General features: G+C 41.9%; 1 protein-coding gene across 1 annotated transcript; it reads left to right on the plus strand.

The window, feature by feature from the left end:
* Positions 1–487: 487 nt before the first annotated feature.
* SP1L2 (SPIRAL1-like2) lies at positions 488–1,738 on the plus strand. Its single transcript, XM_087397612.1, has 3 exons — positions 488–596; positions 823–1,116; positions 1,236–1,738. Exons 2-3 carry the CDS (start codon positions 841–843, stop codon positions 1,311–1,313), a joined length of 354 nt encoding a protein of 117 aa, XP_087253738.1. The 5' UTR covers positions 488–596; positions 823–840; the 3' UTR covers positions 1,314–1,738.
* The last annotated feature ends 17,199 nt before the right edge of the window (positions 1,739–18,937 follow it).

The raw sequence follows: 18,937 nt of genomic DNA on the forward strand, positions 1-18,937 counted from the left end.
ACTCACTTGACATCAAAGTGATGCCAAGGCAATGCAATGTGAAAGGAAAAGACTTAATAATGATTGTATTCATCCATGAAATATATTTAAGTCTAAAATTATAGATTGCACATGACTTGACCTAGTTGCATAGTAAAGTAAGTGCACATGACTTGAAAGATACACATAGTTCATAGAGTATCAAGGATTGCTTCAAAAGTCATAATAAATATGGAGCAAATAAGATTACTTGAGTCACGATATTACCTTGGAAGTGTTTTTTAATGTCATGTAAATGATATATATGAAAATGATTTGGCGGGGGAGGAATGAGATTCGCGAGGAAGGTGAAGCTGAACAAGAAATTGATATGTGGGCTAACCCTTTTGGGTGACATGAAGTGGCAACAATAAACAAATGGTGGTCAATTGGAGACAGTTAAGCTAGAATTGATCCAAGGCCTAACTAGATGGGGTTGGGGAGCGTTCACACGGGCAAGCGAAGGATTGAACCGGTTCCCACCAAAGTAGCACAAAGCCGCCTCCTGCATCCGCCACTTTCCCACTCTTGTCACCTCCTGCTCCTCTCCGCCAGCGCCTCTCTCCCCCGCCCACCTGGTATGCTACTATCCTCCCTAGATCGAAGGCCTTCCTCCACCTCTTGAAGTTCTTGCATTTTGCCGATCCTTCACTTCTTGGCATCGTCTCTGCTTTACCTTTTTTGTCTCTGCTTTCGCCCCCTTTACTGGATTTGCGTTTTATGCTCTCCCGATCTCCTATTTCGCTTCTAGTCAAGGACCTTCTGTGATCTCATTCTCTTCTCTGAGCTCCTTTGCTTTCGTAGACTTCAAGCCGTTCAAGGATGGGACGTGGCGTCAGCAGTGGAGGCGGCCAGAGCTCTCTCGGATACTTGTTTGGATCTGATGAGCCACCAAAGGCGGCAGCAGTTACGAAACCCACGGTTCCGACAGCGAAGGAGAACCCACCGGTCGCGAACCTAGTCGCTGCTGGACTCAGCACGCCAGTGAGCAGGATCGAAGACAATGGAGCCAACCCTGACATTGCAGCTGGAAAGCTTGCAAATAATCCTAATAACTACCACAGGGCTGAGGGTCAAAACACGGGAAACTTCATCACTGTGAGTGTTTCCCAATTTGCAATATGCTTTTCTGTCACATAAGATGATGTCAAACGACACCCCCACTTACAGCAGTTGCAATGTTGCATTTCCTGACCGATCTTTATGGATGAATGCAGGACCGGCCTTCTACCAAAGTGCACTCCGCCCCTGGTGGAGGCTCTTCCCTCGGTTATCTTTTCGGAGGAGGCAACTGAATCGTCTGGCCTCTTAACAGATGCTTAAGCACAATCTTGTACTGATCTGACAGCGGAGCCTTGGCAAGAGGCTCTGTCCTGTTAGTGCAAAGTGTATCGTTTGCTGCCTTAAATTCGTTTCTGTGGTGGAAGTTTGTTCCCACGCTGTGTAAGGCAGGTGCTGGTTTCTGACCATTGCAATTGAATTCATTGACACTCTACCATATTACCCAGCAGCTTGCAGCCTATTTGTCATTCTGGATCTTATCTGTGGAGTATCGTCATCGGATTGAGTTTTTGGGATACGATTTAAAGTCTGGGTAAGTGTTGAGGATTCACTCTCTTTATTGTCTTTCGCTTTCACGCTACAAATTGACGCCATGTTCAGGTGCCCGATCTTGTAACACATTCTGTTACTCTTATGCAGTCGGGATCTTAGAATGAAGTTCAATTGAGAGCTATCAAACTTGTGAATTTAATTAATCCTGAACTAAATTGTGAAGACTGCAATCAAGTACTTTGTTTGATGATGACCGAGTGTTGGTTCTCGAGGTGGTCCATTGATGGAAGCAAGCATGTCGATCTATGTATTGATTTATAACCAATAGAATAGCCATATTCTTCCCATACCTGCATCTACACGTGGGTGCTCATGATCTGACTAGGATGCCATAGCATGCAATATAATGTCAGAGTCTACCGAGTCCTGCAGCCTGCTTCATCCATGTCGGTCGTTCAGATAAGATAGTGAAATGTACATTCGTGTGCACGTACCTCAGCTGAGCCTGCATCTGCATTGATGTGACTAGGATGCTATGGCAGCATGGATTGGATGTTGTACATAAAGCGTGCATATATTTCTGTTGTTCAAAATTGGGGAGGACGGGAACTACCTTTTTACTGTGTTCTGTTTGATTCTGCATCTTCTTTGGAGACGCTTCGAATTTCGATAAGTTTCCTATACTTCTTCTGCGACAGAGGGGTTGAGATTTAAAATCGGAGTTTAAGCTTTAGTCAGGTTAGATGACTATGATTGCCGTGCATGCTTAGAATCATGCACAGTTTTTGGAGGAAATCTCAAAAGTTCCTGTTGCAGTGTAGAGAAGAATATATTGGATGAAAATATTCTGGACCCTTCGTTGAGCTTTTCAGAGTGGCCTTGTCATGATTCTTTCTTGGCTGTATCTCTTCTTCTCGTATAGCTAAACAAGAACTTTCCAAATAGTCACCCTGCTATCGTAAGGATGTAAGAGTGCGGCCACATGCACCGTTGAAAACAGTGAAAATGGCAGATTATCCGGTGGTGTTCTGGCCACATGCAGGCGAAGGATGGCAGCCAATATTCGAGGTGCACAGCTGATAATGGAGGTGAGAGCTTGCACGATTTGCCTTGGGCTCCACCCACCTAGGGAATAGCGGAATGGAGGCTCAATAGCAGGGCCCAAAACCCCCCGAGCGTGCCATTTTGGACAGGTGTCATCCTCTCCTGCTTCAAAGAGGGAGGCCTCAACCAGCGTGCCTTGCTCAAAGTTTCACAGCTGCTCTGCACGTGGCCATGCCAGGCTCCACCTAAATCTGATCCCTCGAAGGTGTGCTGCTGATTTCAGCTTTGGAACCTCCAGAATTCGATCGCATGTGACGGCACTCTAAGAACCCTTGTGGCAAGAGGGCTTTGAAGTGTTAGGTGTCAAAGTGTTAGAGGATCAATGGAGGGCCTTGAAATGTCAGGCTACCCAAGTCTGAAGTGGACTGACAACAGAGGACTGCACAATTTGGACGGTAAGTCAAGTGGAATTTGTGGATATGTGAGTTACTCTCCTATATTTTCTTTATTGAATTGTTAAGGCAGTGGAGTGGCTCATGTAGGAAAGGGCTTCTCTACATGAGCGGTGTGTTTGAGTTTATACCAACCAAGTTTTGTAAAAGGTAACAAGTCATTTTACCACATCATCATTCTATGGTCAAACAATTTTGTGCATTTAACAAGCTTTTTGAAGCTATGTTTGAGTTTATATCAACCAAGTTTTGTAAAAGGTAACAAGTCATTTTACCACATCATCATTCTATGGTCAAAAATTTTGTGCATTTAACAAGCTTTTTGAAGCTACCTATGCACGGGAGTTGCATGCAACGTGGTTTTCTTAAAAATCCATCTCCTTGGGGTGCTTTTTAGCATATTCAAGATTTTGCAAAGATTACTTCAATGCCCATAATGGAATAGAAATCCTAATTTATCAAAATGATTGCTTTTAACTTGTGTAAGTTGAAACGAGATAAAGCCCCATCATGCTTGTTCCTTCTAGTGAAATTGGAATTCAAGCTCTTGAACACGATGACTTTTAGAAGAATCAAATATAGTGCCCATTGCATGATAGACATGAATAGGGACATTCAATGTCCTAAGTTGTTCTCTATGTAGGACTCAATACGACACGAATGAAAATCCAAGTTTAATATCACGCCAAATCCTAGTAGTTGACAAGCACTAACTTCATCTTGATGATTGTTTTTTAATGAATGTGAGTGATGTCCCATAACTAGGTCTGTTTTAACAAATGATAGGTACCTTTGACCACATGTAAGGACTGGCTTTCAAGCACCTTTGTCAATCACAGGGTATGCAATTTCATCACAATCTTGATCGGTAGTCAGCAAATTTCTCTAGAAGTGTTTGGTAAATGAGGAATCTAGAGGGGTGAAAAGTGTGAATACTAGGTAGGTGGTGCAGTGGGATGTTTAAAGTAAAAGTTGCAACTTCTAAGAAAAGACATTTTGCTCATCAAAGTGTAGATGTGCAGCAAGTAAGGGGCTTGAAGAAGCTTAAGGATTTCAATCAAGAAGGGGTCCTTTGTAGTGATTTGGTGTCAATATTGCAATCCAAAAGCTAGGTGTGCATTGATGAACACAAATTTGACACATAGGTAGTTATGAGTAAAAGTATGCAAAGCTATATTATCGCATATTGATATAGTGACAAGTGCAAGGTTGAAGAGGGTGCAAGAACCAACATAAGCATGTGTAACAATAAAGGGAAAGGGGGGGGGATATAGGAAGTGCCAAGATTAGTAATAAAGAAAATAAAATTAAAAAGTGAGGTTTCAATAACACACTCAATCATTTTCTTTATTGTCACTTTTTGTTGCCGTTTGTAGTTCATGCATTGATCGTTAATGAGGGCTTGTTATAAGCAATTTGAAGTTTTCGCATTGAAACTCAATGGGTTGTGCTTGATTATAAAAACTTCAATTTTTGTACGATTTAAGGGGAATGATTAGAGCTTGCTATAAGCAAGTTGGATAGAACACTATTTGTAGAGGGACATCTTGTATTGTGTTAGGTCATCTTCTTCATTGGCAAGTGCTTTTGTCACTTGCTCTAGGGTCACAATTTGTAAATAATATGAGATGAGGTATAACAAAGGATGAAGCACCCAAAGAAGGGGAGAATAGTGTTGCATGGAAGAAGTAAGCTAAGTGGGGAGTTAGCCAAAAGACCTCTTAAACCCTCATGGTCCTCAAGTTGCCTTGGAGATGGCCAAAAAGGGTCGACAGGGGTTCGTCCCTTACCATTCATTCACTCTCCTAGCTTTTTATTGACTATGTCACTTCACCCATCTTAGTCCACATCTAACTTCTAATCGTTTGGGCCCCCCACTTACTAAAGTCTTTGTGCATAGCAGTAGTAAACTTGCAATTTTCCCCCATATCAGACGGATGAGAACGTTGCATTTCTCTAGGCACTTGCTGAGTGTACCCACATCCCACAGACTAGGGCGGATTCCCAAAAACAATAATTATGCTTGCCTTCCACACTAAAATAGCCACACTTAAAAACTTAACAATTTCACTTATTTGAACTAAAAAAACATTGCTTCTCATAATCTGTGTAGTCAACCAATATCCAAATCCGTAGTTTCAAAATCCCTAGATTCTAGTACTAATCTTAGCTAGCTAAACAAGCAAGCACAAATTTTCACCCAATAATCTTCACATAGAAAGCTAGTTTTGAGTGTTACCCACAATAGAGAGAATGTTCAAGTGCTACCCACATGTCTTATATGCTTACGTGTTAGGTTCAACAAATACTCCCACATCTTCTATGACAACTTCCACATATGTACAAATATATGAACCTATGATGAGCCAATATGGTATGAGATCTTACACACTTGTGTCATAGTCACACCATGCACATATTGACATAGTAGTGATATCCAAAAAAGAAAGAAAAATAAAATGCCAAAAATTCAGGTCTTACTCAATGTGATCGTTGGAGTTGAGTGTTGGTAGCCCATGTACATTTGTACCTACAACAATCATTTGTTCTACATAATGAATACTTTACCCTAGTATCACATCCTTTAGATGTAAAAAGAGAACTAATCATTCAGGGTGTACTGATATGGTCAGTGGAGTGGGGTGTTGGAAATCCTGCCTCCTCTTGCTCCCAATTTCATGAGAATCCATGGAGAATTCTTATAGTTGAGCCTGCTTCTCTTGTTAACACCACCTCCTCTACATTGAGTGACAGTGAGGTTTCTCTTGGAGCCTCTTCCCCTTGGTATTTCTCAGCCTCTTAAACCATAAGTCATAATTATTAGTGAGCATGCATGCTCATGTAGTCAAGAAACATTCAAGATTCAATAGTAGTACTGGATGCAAGAGAGAGGCACCAACAACAAATATTTCAAAATTTTGAATGCAGGAGAGAAACTCCAAAGCATACCCAATTGTAGCTCACTCTCAAGTACATCCCAACTCCCAAAGGATAGTCCAACCACCAAGGGCACTCCACAATTTACCATTGGGAGATGTCTTTCTCCATCAAGAAGGAGGATACATACTGTCCTCATGCTCCATGCATGTCCATGTCGTAAAGATGGATGAAGTGGATGGTAACACCTTTGTTCGGCACAAGGATCATATCCATCTAACATAATCAACATTAGTGTTAGCTCATACATCTCCAAGACAAATGGAGCCTGAAGATATAGAAAGAAGTGACGTAAATACCAGTTGTACACTAGTCTCCTAGAGGATTGCTCCATCTCTCGCTGCTTCTTTGGGTCCACAATGTTCTTCATTGTCATTCCATAGCTCATGGAAGGCCTTACCCAAATGATATCCCCTTTGCTGATTCTAGAAATCCTCAAACCCATTTGGTGGTTGTAATCAATGAGTCTATAACTCCTCTATTAGTGCTTTCCCTTAAAGGCAGATTTGTTCCCAGTATGTCCCCCTCTTCACAAATGAATGGACCTTCTTATTGTCACTGAAGTTTTTAGCGGAGGACAAATCTTTTTAATCTTGCATTCAAGATCATGTGCAAAAATTTCTTTTTCCTTCAAAAGACGAGATACATACATTATAGATGTGCACAATGACAAGATGCCATTCCTTTATCACCAAGTATATCACCAAGTATTTGAAGTCCTTTGCTAACTTGATGACACAACATACCTTTACATGCAAATTCGAGCCTGACACAAAGTATATAATTTCTCCCTTAACATGGAAATCAAGCCCTTTTAAGACCAATCATGACCAAATAGTAATTGAAAGAGCCTATCTCCCCATTATATGGGTTTGCAACATGCAATGTTTTGTAGGCCCTATCTCAAAAGTTGCTTTCCATACTCTTCAGAGTTTATTGTATTTCACAAAGTACTCAATTGTAGATAGATCCTTGTTGGATAGGTTTTGTATTGCCTTCTTTATAATACTTGCAAAGTTTTCCTATAAGTTCAAATTTGCAAATTAATGAATTGAATTTAGATTTTCACATAAAAACATGCAAACAATTAGTTTCAAATGAAAGAGATATACCTTCCAATAGCATCCCAACAGGATGAGTTTAAATGGAAGCATGTTGAATCTCTAAACTGGCACTTTTGCTAGTGTAAATGAAAAATGGTCTTGAAGATTGCCCTTTTAAGATTTTGGCATGTCCAACCTCCTTTCTTAGGAGGTAGGTTTCATGATTTTTCTATGCAACTGTCTAGGAAGGAAGCCCTCCATGCTCACATTTGACATTTTCAACATGGATTGCCATTTCACCAAATACCCACAACAAAGTAAGCTTCATGGGAACCTTCTTGTATAGATGTACGATGACTATTGAGCTTACGTGAGTTGTTCACATCCCGACAAGCGAGTTCTCTTGGAAGCATGTTGTATCTCTAAATGGGCACTTTTAAAGGCCCATTTTCATCTGTGCTAGAGTAGATGAAAAATGGCCTTCAAAAATGCCCATTTTGAGATTTAGCATGCCCTTCAAAGAACAGTGAATGAAACGTCTTGAAAGAGGATGAAAGCTCAATTTCAAATTGGATCTAACATTTCTTTGAAAGAGTATGAAGTTGTAAAATTGGAAAAATGCCTTAGCAATGATAGTTCCCAACTATCCCTCGAGGGAGGTAGGATTGAATGGATTGAAGAGAGGATGGAAGGAGTTGAGAATGAGAATGGGAGGAGGGAAGGAGTTGAAGAGATGGATTGAGGCATGATGGTCAAAACATGGTTGGAGCCATGAGGGTCCAAAGAGCATAGAGGATGGCAACTACACTCAGTTAAGAGTGGGTTGTCACACCTAGAGAAAATACATTTTAGTGGGGAGGAGGAAAAAGGTTCTCATTGGATGGATATATATCTATAAAGAGAGTGGGAGAGAAGGAAGAAGCCTCACTTGCAACTTTCTCACATACACAATGGGGGAATATACACAAAGGTGGAGGTTGAAAACAATTTTCCTGTTCTTAGTTGTGTAAGCCAAAATAACTATAAGTACAAAAGAATAGGTGAACCCTATATGTGGGTTTCAAACCAAACTCAGCTAACTAAGGTGGCATACTAATTGAGCCACTAACTAGAGTACATAAAGATAGCTGTCATCTAGCTATTATTCATGGGCGGTGTACCAACCGCATCTGTAGCTAACAAGTCGGTGACATAAATGCACAATAGTCACCCTGGCATATCACGAGTGGAGCTCGATATCTCAACACTTCCCCTCGAGCTCAATCTCAATTCCTGCACACCAAGCAGGTCTCTGAACTTGCATAGCTTCTTTGTGCAAAAAGCCTTCGTGAATATGTCAGCTACCTGATCCTCTGTGCTGACATAAACTAGATCAATAAAACCTACTAGAGCCTTCTCCTGCACATAGTGATAATGCACCTCAATGTGCTTTGTTCTAGCATGATAGATTGGGTTATTTACCAAGTGTATACTGCTCATGTTGTCATAATAAATGACAATCGGCCCATCTGTAGACTAATGCATATCATAAAGTAGCTTATGCAACCAAGCTGCCTCACATGTAGCCATTGTTGCACCTGTGTACTCAGCCTATGTGCTTGACAAGGAAACTGTAGGCTGTTTCTTGCTACTCCGAGTGACTCCAGCACTCCCAAAAGAGAACACATATCCACTGGTAGATCATCTATCAGAAATACTACCAGTCCAATCAACATCAGTGTATCCATGCAACTATATCTGAACCCCAATCTCATAAAATAGTCCATACTATAATGTGGACTTCGCATACCTCAGTATGCATCTAGCTGCATCCAAATGCGGTTTCCTTGGAGCCTGCATAAATTGACTTACCAACCCAATAGCATAGCTCAAATCTGGCCTGGTAATAGTCATATAAATCAAACTTCCTACTATGTGTCTGTACATAGTAGGGTCTTCCATAAGCTCACCTGCATCTGCGCTCAATTTCACGTTCTGCTCCAAAGGAACTGAAATAGGCTTACAGCCTGTCATCCCATATTTGGATAGCATGTCCAATCCGTACTACCTCTGCAAGAGCCATATCCCACTTGTGGATTTAATCACCTCAATGCCCAAGAAGTAACGCAGCTCTCCCAAATCCTTCATCTCAAACTTATGCTTCAATAGCATTTTCACATGAAGGATATCTTCATCACTATCACCTGTGATGATCAAATCATTAACATAAATGACAAGCAGCATAATACCTTTCTCTGTTTTTCTCACATAAAGTGATGGAGTGGCAATTTCTCATTCTATTCCTCTTAGAGATCGAAGGGTCATTGTGAGCTTGTTGTTTCTTTAAAAGCCTTGTCATTCTTACCCAATAATTCTTGAGGCTCAATCCAATTATTGAACAAGGTGGAGGGAGCATTGATGAGAACCTATCTTCACAATGTGACTTGGATGACAATGAGTATTATCTACCGGAGTCATCTTTGTCTAAGAAGTATGTCATTGTTCACAAAGCATTTGTGGCAGTTGACAGTGTAGGTGGTTCTAAAGACTTGTTCCCATCACTGCATGAGAATAAATCTGCTAGTAGTAGCGAGGTGGTTGAGATTGAGGATGACATATAAGAGGCCGATATTGAAGAAGGCAAACTTCCTTTTATTGGAAGTTTTGATAGCATCTCCTTGGATGGAAATGGAAGCTTTGGTAATGTGTAGGGAGAAGTTTCAAAAGCTACACAAGTAAGTGCTTCGACCAATAGGAAAGGGGTTATTGACCATGTTGAAATCCTAGACGCTAGTAGCAAAGATAGTGATGACAATGGTGGTGATATGGCTTGCATGCAACATAAGAGTGGTAAGGAAATTGAGGATGATGACTATTAAATGTGCCAAATTATTTTGATGTGGATTATGAAAAACACGAATACCAATTTGCTATTTGTAGGTAAGGGCATTATTGATGAGTATGTTTTGGCGGAAGGCAGCAGACAAGACACCCAACATGGACAAGCAGTGAGGAATGGCTACTATTATCAAAGCAATACATCGTTTTCATTTCCTTGAGGTACTATTTGAAATGTTATTAATCTACCAAGGTGGCTATTACATACGTTCACAAATCTTGTAGGTGCAATTATTAATGTATTTGCTAGCACAACCAGACTTGGAGGGCAAGCTAAATGCATGTTATGCCATTACCTATGCATGGATTATATATATGACATCGGCTTGTAGCCTATATCAGGAGATGTTTCATATGCTAGTAGTTAGCAAAGATTAGTACTAGAATCTATAGATTTTGAAACTGTGGATTTGGATATTGGCTGACTACATGGGCAATGTTTTTTGAGTTCAAATTAATTAAAGTGTTAGGGTTTTAAGTGTTATGATTTATTGTGGTTGTTTTAGTGTGCAAGGCAAGCCTAATTAGTGTGGAAGGTAACCAAGCATCGTGACAAGGTAATGCGCTAATCCATTCATCATTCGGTGTTGCTCCAACTCCACCCCAGTAGATCTTGCATTCTCCTCATGGAGTTGCTGAAAATGTTCTGCCTCATCCTCCACCTATCGCACCCAAGGTTCCAACTGCTATGCCCACCTTGTACCAGCAATATGGCATTTTCTTTGTGCAGCACTACCACCTCTCTTTGCAAGTCCATGAACTACCATTGTCGTTCCACCCATTGACTGGCCATCCACAACAAATGAGTGGCACAAGCCACCAACTGAGCCATAGTAGTGAATCCATCTACTCTCGGGACTATAAGACAACTAGTGCCAAGATTGCAACAATAGTGACTATTGTGTTCTTTGTAGCTACCGATGGCACCGAAATTGAAGAAATAGTGGATGGTGGCATAAGTATCTCCCTCCACCTCCACACAGAGAGCAAAGTAGTTCAAAGAAGAATGGCTTAAGCAAAGGTAAGTGATTCACAGACAAGTGCAACCAACTCTGAGGAGAAATACACTTTACATGAAAAGTGGTAGAACCAAGCTACTTTATGTCACTAAAACCATCTAGGAGACTTTGAGTGCAGCTAATAGAAAGAATTTCATAGGGTGGAGTTCTTGTTAAAGTAATCCTAGTTGAAACTATAGAACTCCGAGTTGGATAGAGCGAATCCAAGCATTTAATGGATGCAGCTGCACACATAGCACTCATTTTTGTGCCATCACACATTTGATGGTGTGAGTCGGTAACTCCTCCACTCTCTCTCTCTGTCACTAAATCCATGATTAATGAAGAACACCTCCACTAAACCATTCTCCCCTCTCGCATGGGATACATGATGTATACCATTCTTGAGTCCAAGGGGAAATATTTGAACTTAATAAGATACTTAAGGACATGTAAATATTTGAATATACATTAGACCATATTTGCCCGTGTATAGATGAATATAGACCACCATATATAGATCCATGCAAATACATAACAATATATATATACGTATATCCATACATAAGTCCATGTAAATATTTGTAAAATCATATATAAGTCCATATAAATAACAATCCATAAATATTTGACCATGTATCTTAGTCCATCTATATGTTAAATCATATATAAATCTATGGCCTTATGTTTACATAAAGCGATGTTTACGTATAAGTTCATCTATATATTTCTCCAAGTCTATATGATAAAAAGTCCATAAATATGTGATCATATATCTTATATCAGCCTGTATGAGTCAATGTATAAGGCCATGAAAACCCATTAGGGAAGAATTGGGGTCTCCAAAGGGCCCCCAATTAGTGTTTCCTAATTTCAAGGGATTAGTGAGGTATTTGAGGTGTACCAATGGGAGTGATCCTTTTTATGGGGCAATGCCATGTTGAGGTGGAGGGTGGGTAGGCTTCCAAACGGCCCCTATTGGCTACTCCTCTTACACCGGGGACTACTCAAACCATCCCCCTCCCACCCTCAACCCATGCTTGACCATCCTCCCATATGTACCTCCCCCAAACAATCCTACAAGTCATTCAAGAGGCAGTGGGCCCTTCTGGTCAAAATTTTCCCCCCTCTCAGCTTGTTGCAGGCTTGCCCTATCCTCTTCTCTAGTCCAACTCCATTCTCCCTCCATTTCTCAAATGTGGGAACTCATTTGGCAGCTTCTCTGCCCCCTCCTATTCTAGTCCACTGTCTTTCTCCCTCTCTAACACCTCCTGTAGCAGTTGCTCATCCCCCTCTACTCTTTCTCCCTCCATTCCTAGCTACAGTACCTTTTGTAGTGGTTGCTCATCCCCCCTACTCTTTCTCCCTCCATTCCTAGCTATAACACCTCCTAGAGTAGCTGTTCATCCCCCTCTCCTCTTTTTCCCTCCATTCCTAGCTACCACAGCTCTTGGAGCTTCTCTCCACCTTCATTTGCACCCTCTATACCTTCCCCCCCTCTCCCTCTCTCTCTCCCTCCAAGCTGCACTTTCAGGTCCACTCTTGCTATTGTGACCTCTGTACAAGCATGGTGAGGAGACCATACATGTCCTCTGTGTCCCACAGGATGAAAAATGCACTGGGTGAATGGGTGCCTTGCACCTATATCTTGAATGATTGGATAGTCATGAAAGGATGTGCTAAGGGTCCACATAAGCTTCCCAAGAGCAAGAGAGGTGATATTTTGCATGAATGGAAGGGCCGCATCATGAAGTTCAAGCTTGGGAAGAAAGGATGGCTTGCAAAGGTGCAATACATCTACATGGGGGAGGGCATGCAACTTCCTCCATCAAGCAATCAATCAACAATACCATCACATTGTAACTCTGCATTTTGTGTAAGATTTCTAAGTGTAATGAGTCAGTTTGAAATTGTATTTTGAAATAGCACTTGTGCATAGCAGATGTATTTCCTTTAGACTTTGAGGAGTGGGAACCAATCGAGTGCTTCTTAGGTAAGTTTACTGCCATTCATGAGGATTTAGAAAGGCAAATGTTGAAGAGAATTCATCTACTTGGAAATAGAGAAATATCTATTGGTATAATGCCAAGTACATTACTCCAAGGACGGCATCAGGCTATGGCCATCTTTAATGCATTGCAACACCACAACTTGAAGACATGGATTGCAACATGGTGGACACAAGAATTATGCAATCATACAAGGAAAAGATTGGAAAGATGTGGGCATGGCCATGAAGTTTACATTTGGCTCTAAATGGGTAAGGTTGTCTTGGTTTATGCCTTTGCACATTTTTGCTTCTTGTTTTCAGAATATCTAGATACACAGAATAGAAACCATGTGGTCATGCAAGTGCCTACATGAGAATGCCCTTGAGGAATTGCTTGGGGTGAATTGGGGAAGTAGGTCAGGTGAACAAAAGGGTGATCTATTTCAATGCCATGTATGCAAGAACAATGTGGTTATCAAGTACCACATCTCCCGCCAAATGTTATATTTTGCTTTCCAATATAGGCACTGGAAGAAAATAGGTGACAATTAGCTCTCCCTTGACTCTAATGATGATGATAATATAGGGGTAAGTTTATGTATTGATTCTCATTTAGGAGATGTCAAGAATGTGACTGTCACATCACAAAGGACTCTCAGGGATGTGTGGGAACACCTATTGGTGATGGAGGATGGCATGTCTGAGTCCTTTCACTTTACCTTAAATGGTGAAAAGGTAGGAAACATGCAGAGAAGCACATGCATAGTGCCACTTTTTTCCCTCCTGCAATATTGAAGATGGTAAACAATGTGGGGTGGAACAATTGTGGATTTTGACATTTTCCAATTCGTAGTGGTGCAATTAATTTTGATGATTTGAATGGTTTTTTTTCATGTCAATGTCAAGTTTTTCCCCAAAAAATATAATTCGTTTTATTAGAACATTTGGGTATATATAGGTTATAAAGTTACTTTAGTTTTAAAGTTTCACTATCATAGCCATAGTTCTCCTAGCTACCAAACTACCATGGATTTTGCTAGGTCTACCTTCCACGATTTCATCTCCCATACTCCATTAGTTGATAGAGAGGAGGAGTTATTTTTAGTCTTTGATAAGAGCATAGATGTCCTCGACACCTCCTTGGGAGCCTGAGACAATTTTGAAGACCTCATCAAGTACATGCAAGACCACATCACGAGTTTTGCATATCAACTTGATGAGTCTACAAAAAGATGGGTCCTAATTGATTATTTGAAGTAATTGTTCAATCAAGAAACCAGGTTCATGAAGTGTTTAGGTCGCTTTCAAGCCCAACTCACACCCCTAGGGTTTAGGGAGGTGGACACTAATGACCTCCTAGCATGTGGAGGCATCGAAAACACAAGAAATAGGTTCCTATTCTGGGAAATGACCTTTATTTTCCTTCTCCAAGAGGGACAAATGGAAGAGGAGGCCTCAACCTCAAGACCTGACCCTGTCCCTGCCCTTTTTTTGATCCCCTTATTTTTGTAGATGAGCCCAACATCTACAATGAAGAGCCCATTGATAAAGAAGCTCAAGAGCGGGAAGCTGCGTTGGCCTTGGAAGTGCTCCAGAGACCTCTTGAACCCCATTCTACTTCTCAAATTCCATCCACCTCGGGCACCACCTCTATTGACCCCACAACCGTGATATGGTTTCTTGCTCCCCATCTTGTCGATGGAGAACAATACTTCTTTCTCCATGACATTGAGGTTATGTTTAGTCTCTGGGAGGACGAAGCTCTTAGTGTCCTATGTGGATATGAGGTGGACATGACTATGCAAGAACCTGGGTTTTTGGTAGTAGATGATTCAATAGAAGAGGTTCTTGATTTAACACTTGCAAAAATCAAAGATGCAGACAAATCGATCTACTCTAACCTAGCTGATGTTCCAGAAGAAGCCTCCACATCTCACTCTGGACAGCAGGAGGCCTCTGGATTCATCCTCATTGACAAAGAGGAAGGAATTGAGCATGACGACTCCATAGTGGTAAGAAACTATAAGCTTTGAATTTCTTCTCTCTTGGTTTAATTTTGCTTTATCGGCATTCTAATGTAATGTTGGACTATTGTGCATGAGGCATTTGAGGTGGACCTCTTCTCATCTTGGCAATGCCTTGTTCACAGTAGCTTTGGCTGAGATCACTCACTGGCACATTACCTTGGCCAAGAAAAAGGGCGCTGTGGTTATCCACAAAAAGTTTTCACCACAAGGCAGTGATCACCTCCTAAAGTGCAAGAATTTGTCACGAGTGATTGGTCATGCTGACATCAATCGGAATGTTGACAAGGTCATTTTGGTGAACCGCATGGCTGCCCTCAATGCTTTTGGAACCGATTTTCAAGGTATGGCATTGATGGTAGCAACCATGTCCCTGGCCAGCAACAATGATAATAGCATTGATGCTCTATCGAGACTAGGTTTAGAGCTAGGAGTCTATTTGGGAATTCAAAGCCTAATATTCTCAATGTTTAAGAGAAGAGAGAAGGGTTGTGAAGCCTTATTGTAACTTTTATTTTATATGATTACAGATATACTTTTTATACAGTGTCCCATTTTGTGTTCTTTTACAAAATTTATTTTATACTATCATTGTATTTTGTAACTTTAATTGCTATTGGCATTAATATTTCATTCACCATTATGTTCAAAAGAATGCTATCAAATAACTTTGAGCATTATAATGGTCATTTTTTAGCAATCCAACAAGAATCTCCCCCTAGTGCAGAAGGGAAAAGTGTTCAATATCGCGCGAGGAGCCCAAAAAGGTCAAAACCCTCTATGGCACGTATGGAGTCAAACAGGCTCCATACGTGCCATAGAGGGTTTTAACCTTTCTGGGCTCCTCGTGCGATGCTGAACACTTTTTCCTTCTGCGTCACATCGAAAAAACATAATTTGACCACTCAAATTCACACTAAATTTGCATAAACTGATGGAAAGCATCACATAACATGTACAATAACATGGGAACAATAATAGAGCATAAAAATATCTTTTATTCATTGGCCTCAAAGGGTAGTGATTTACACAATGATTCAAATTACACCAAGTGAACCTAAACAATATGTAGCGCCTAAGCGAGGGATCAGAGTGGATGCACTTGGCGAGTGCAAGGTCCTTGTCCATCACTGTTACTCTTTTGGCGTGGATAGCGCATAAGTTCACGTCTTTAAAAAGACCTACTACCATCTGCTCCATTGCCTCCTGAATTGCTTCCATAGTACCTGAAGTGAAATGCACATCATCCTTGTAATGCTGTGCTATTTCACATACAACATGCTGGAAGGGTGCACGGGGAATGAGATTGTCCACAGTGGTCTAGAACTTGCGGATCTCTTGAAGTTCCTTCACACCTGATTTCTTGCACCTCTCAATCTTTGGGGGACCTTGCACCGGCCTTTGGACATTTGTTCGCTTTGAACTTCTTTCGCCTCTCCTCCCTTGCAACCTCCTCTTCAAACGCCTCTTCTTGTGTCTGGTGGGTCTATTGAGGTGGCCTCTCACACCTAGGGGTATGCTTTGTCTTTCTTCCCTTTTCCTTTGGTTGAGGCTGTGAGTCTTGCTCAACTCATACTAGAGGCTCCTCATATGTGACAATCTCGAGGCAAAGAGGGTTGAAGGTGCTCTTTTGTGTGGTCTTCTTGGTTGGAGGATTGGGGCCAAGGTTCATGATATCTGATGCGAGCCTGCCAAATAGTTCCAGTAGTTGTGGCCCGCTTAATCTCTCCATCTCCTCGCTTTGCCTTTCTTGCTCCCCTTGTTGGTCTAGATGCTTCGTGCCAGGACCCCACAGAGGAGGGAGGGGCAATTGATCACGATTGATTGGGCTATTTTGTCCCTCTTGGGAGACCTACTTCCATGGTTAATTGTGTGGAAGGACTGAGAGGAACCTTTATCGTGCTTGGATCCCTCATTGTGTTAGGATCCCTCATTGTGCTAAGATCCATGGAATCCCCCATGAGAGTCGGATGGTGGGGACTCACATTGTTGGGACTCCTAAAGATTAGAATTGCCTTCAAATCCCTGTTGATCATTGCTCTGTTGGCCACTGGGGCTCGCAATGTGTTCGGAGGCCATGGAGTTCTGAGGAGGAGAGCGGGTAGCATCTAAACAGTGTCCAGTGGGTCGAGCAATTTGTTTAACTCATGCCATAGAAATGAGAGATTTTAGGGTTTTGAAGTGCTTTATATAATCTTTTTAAAGCACTTTAGGGTTTTTATTTATAGGCCCTTTTAAATTAGGGTTTTTTGAGTGCACCCCCTCGCCCCCCCATCTTTCATTCGCTAGTTTGGTAATGCTTAACCTTCACCACCCTCCCTCCCAACCCACCCACCCCTCCACCCTACCATGTCGAACATGCACATGCAACTCTACAATTTCCAAACAAATTTGTGAATTTTGGAATTTATAATTGACTCAAAATAGTGTTAGCTTTATTCATCAAACATTTTACATTTGGGGTTCTCTTAGGACCCAATGCCTCCCCTATTTGACTCTACGTTCCAACCAAAAAGAAAACGCTTGACTCCTTGTTGAGAACTTCCAAGTAGCACATCTCCTTGTCTTATTAACATGTTGAACTATTTTTGCGAGACTTGAGACCTATACCTTGTCGCGCTTGAGATTCCTGGCCTCTAGTCATCTATAAAACTAGTCAAACATTTCATGTAGTGCATTGCTTTGCGCGATACCACCCCCATGCCTTGTATTCTTAAAGTAGGCTGCCAAAAGGAAGCACCAGGCCTGAGCTCCCTTCGCCCTCATCTCTCAGCTTCCACGAAAGGAAGCACCAGACTTGAGCTCCCTTCGCCCTTTGTCTCTTAGCTTCACACAATGGGAGTGGTGGTCTATGGTGGCAAGCCTAGCGGGGGAGGAGTGGCAGAAGACTGGAGTAATGTGAGGCCGTCATCCATTAAACTTGATGGGGGCCAGAGATAGGGTGTGTATAGCAATTCTTTCTCCAGTGAATGGCCACCATTGGATGCTACCAGTCTAAATGGACACGTGGAATGATCTTACAGATGGTGCATGCCCCTTGCATGCATGTACCATGCCATGGGGGGCGCTCTTGACCGAATGACCGGTCAGATTTTGTGAAGGGACCCGCATGGAGCCAGCGCCTCTGACACAGGGGGTCAACAAGCCACGTTGATGCCACATGTGCATATGCCAAGATAGATACACCAATATCTATCTCTAGGCTAACACCACGTTCATTCAATATGACTTCCACTTATTAACAAAACAATAGTAAAAAACCACAGTGCACCCCTACGTCATTCATAACCTTATGTCAAAGAGAAGGAAACGTTGTAGCCCTTGCGGTGCTGGAAGGAGCTGCTGAGCTTTGTATATGCTATGAGCATTTGAAGTCCCCTTGCGTTATTAAGGCTGTTTCGTTGGAGGCTGCTCATCTGGTGGGCTGTTGGCGCAGGCACTAGAGTATGGCCTCGATGTCTGACTACTCTGTTAGGGCTTGGCGTGGGTCTCTGAAGGGCTGTGACGATCTGACTATTCTGTTAGGGCTTGGCGTGGGTCTCTGGTGGTCGTTTGTGTGTCGTTTGCTGCATAAGTGGTTGGAGGCGTAGCTGCGTAAGAGCAGTTTGAGCGTGGACATTGGAGTCAATGCAGATGAAGCCGTTTGGAGCAAGGAGCATCCAGCCGAGTAGAGTCCTTAGCCGAGCAATCAAGGTGCTATCAGGGGCTTTCAAAGCATGTGTGAGTCGTAGGAGCTGAGCATCAGAATGCGTGAGACAGACAAGAAGATGCCTGTGGAGAAAATGGCATTGCCGTTTGGACTGGCTGCTCTGAACGTTGTTGCAAATGGATGTTTCGTCTGCAGTTGGTCTAGGATGGCATTGAGGGACGTGTACATAGGACTATTGTTGGAGGAGCCTAGCTGTATCATTTGTATCATTGTAGGAGGTGGTTTTCACTGGTGGTCGATGTACCTGGCTTGTTAGATGATGTAGACACAACCCATGCTTGAGCCGTTTGC

This window comes from Dipteris shenzhenensis, chromosome 26 (assembly GCF_047967505.1).
Source record: "Dipteris shenzhenensis isolate YYH24624 ecotype China chromosome 26, Dip_SZ_1.0, whole genome shotgun sequence".
Taxonomy (NCBI): Eukaryota; Viridiplantae; Streptophyta; class Polypodiopsida; order Gleicheniales; family Dipteridaceae; genus Dipteris; species Dipteris shenzhenensis.

Excerpts from the sequence above, each read along its gene's own strand:
- SP1L2 (XM_087397612.1), top strand. The coding sequence starts at position 841 with ATGGGACGTGGCGTCAGCAGTGGAGGCGGCCAGAGCTCTCTCGGATAC. Across the intron at positions 1,117-1,235 it reads ACACGGGAAACTTCATCACT|GACCGGCCTTCTACCAAAGT; the intron begins GTGAGTGTTTCC and ends GGATGAATGCAG.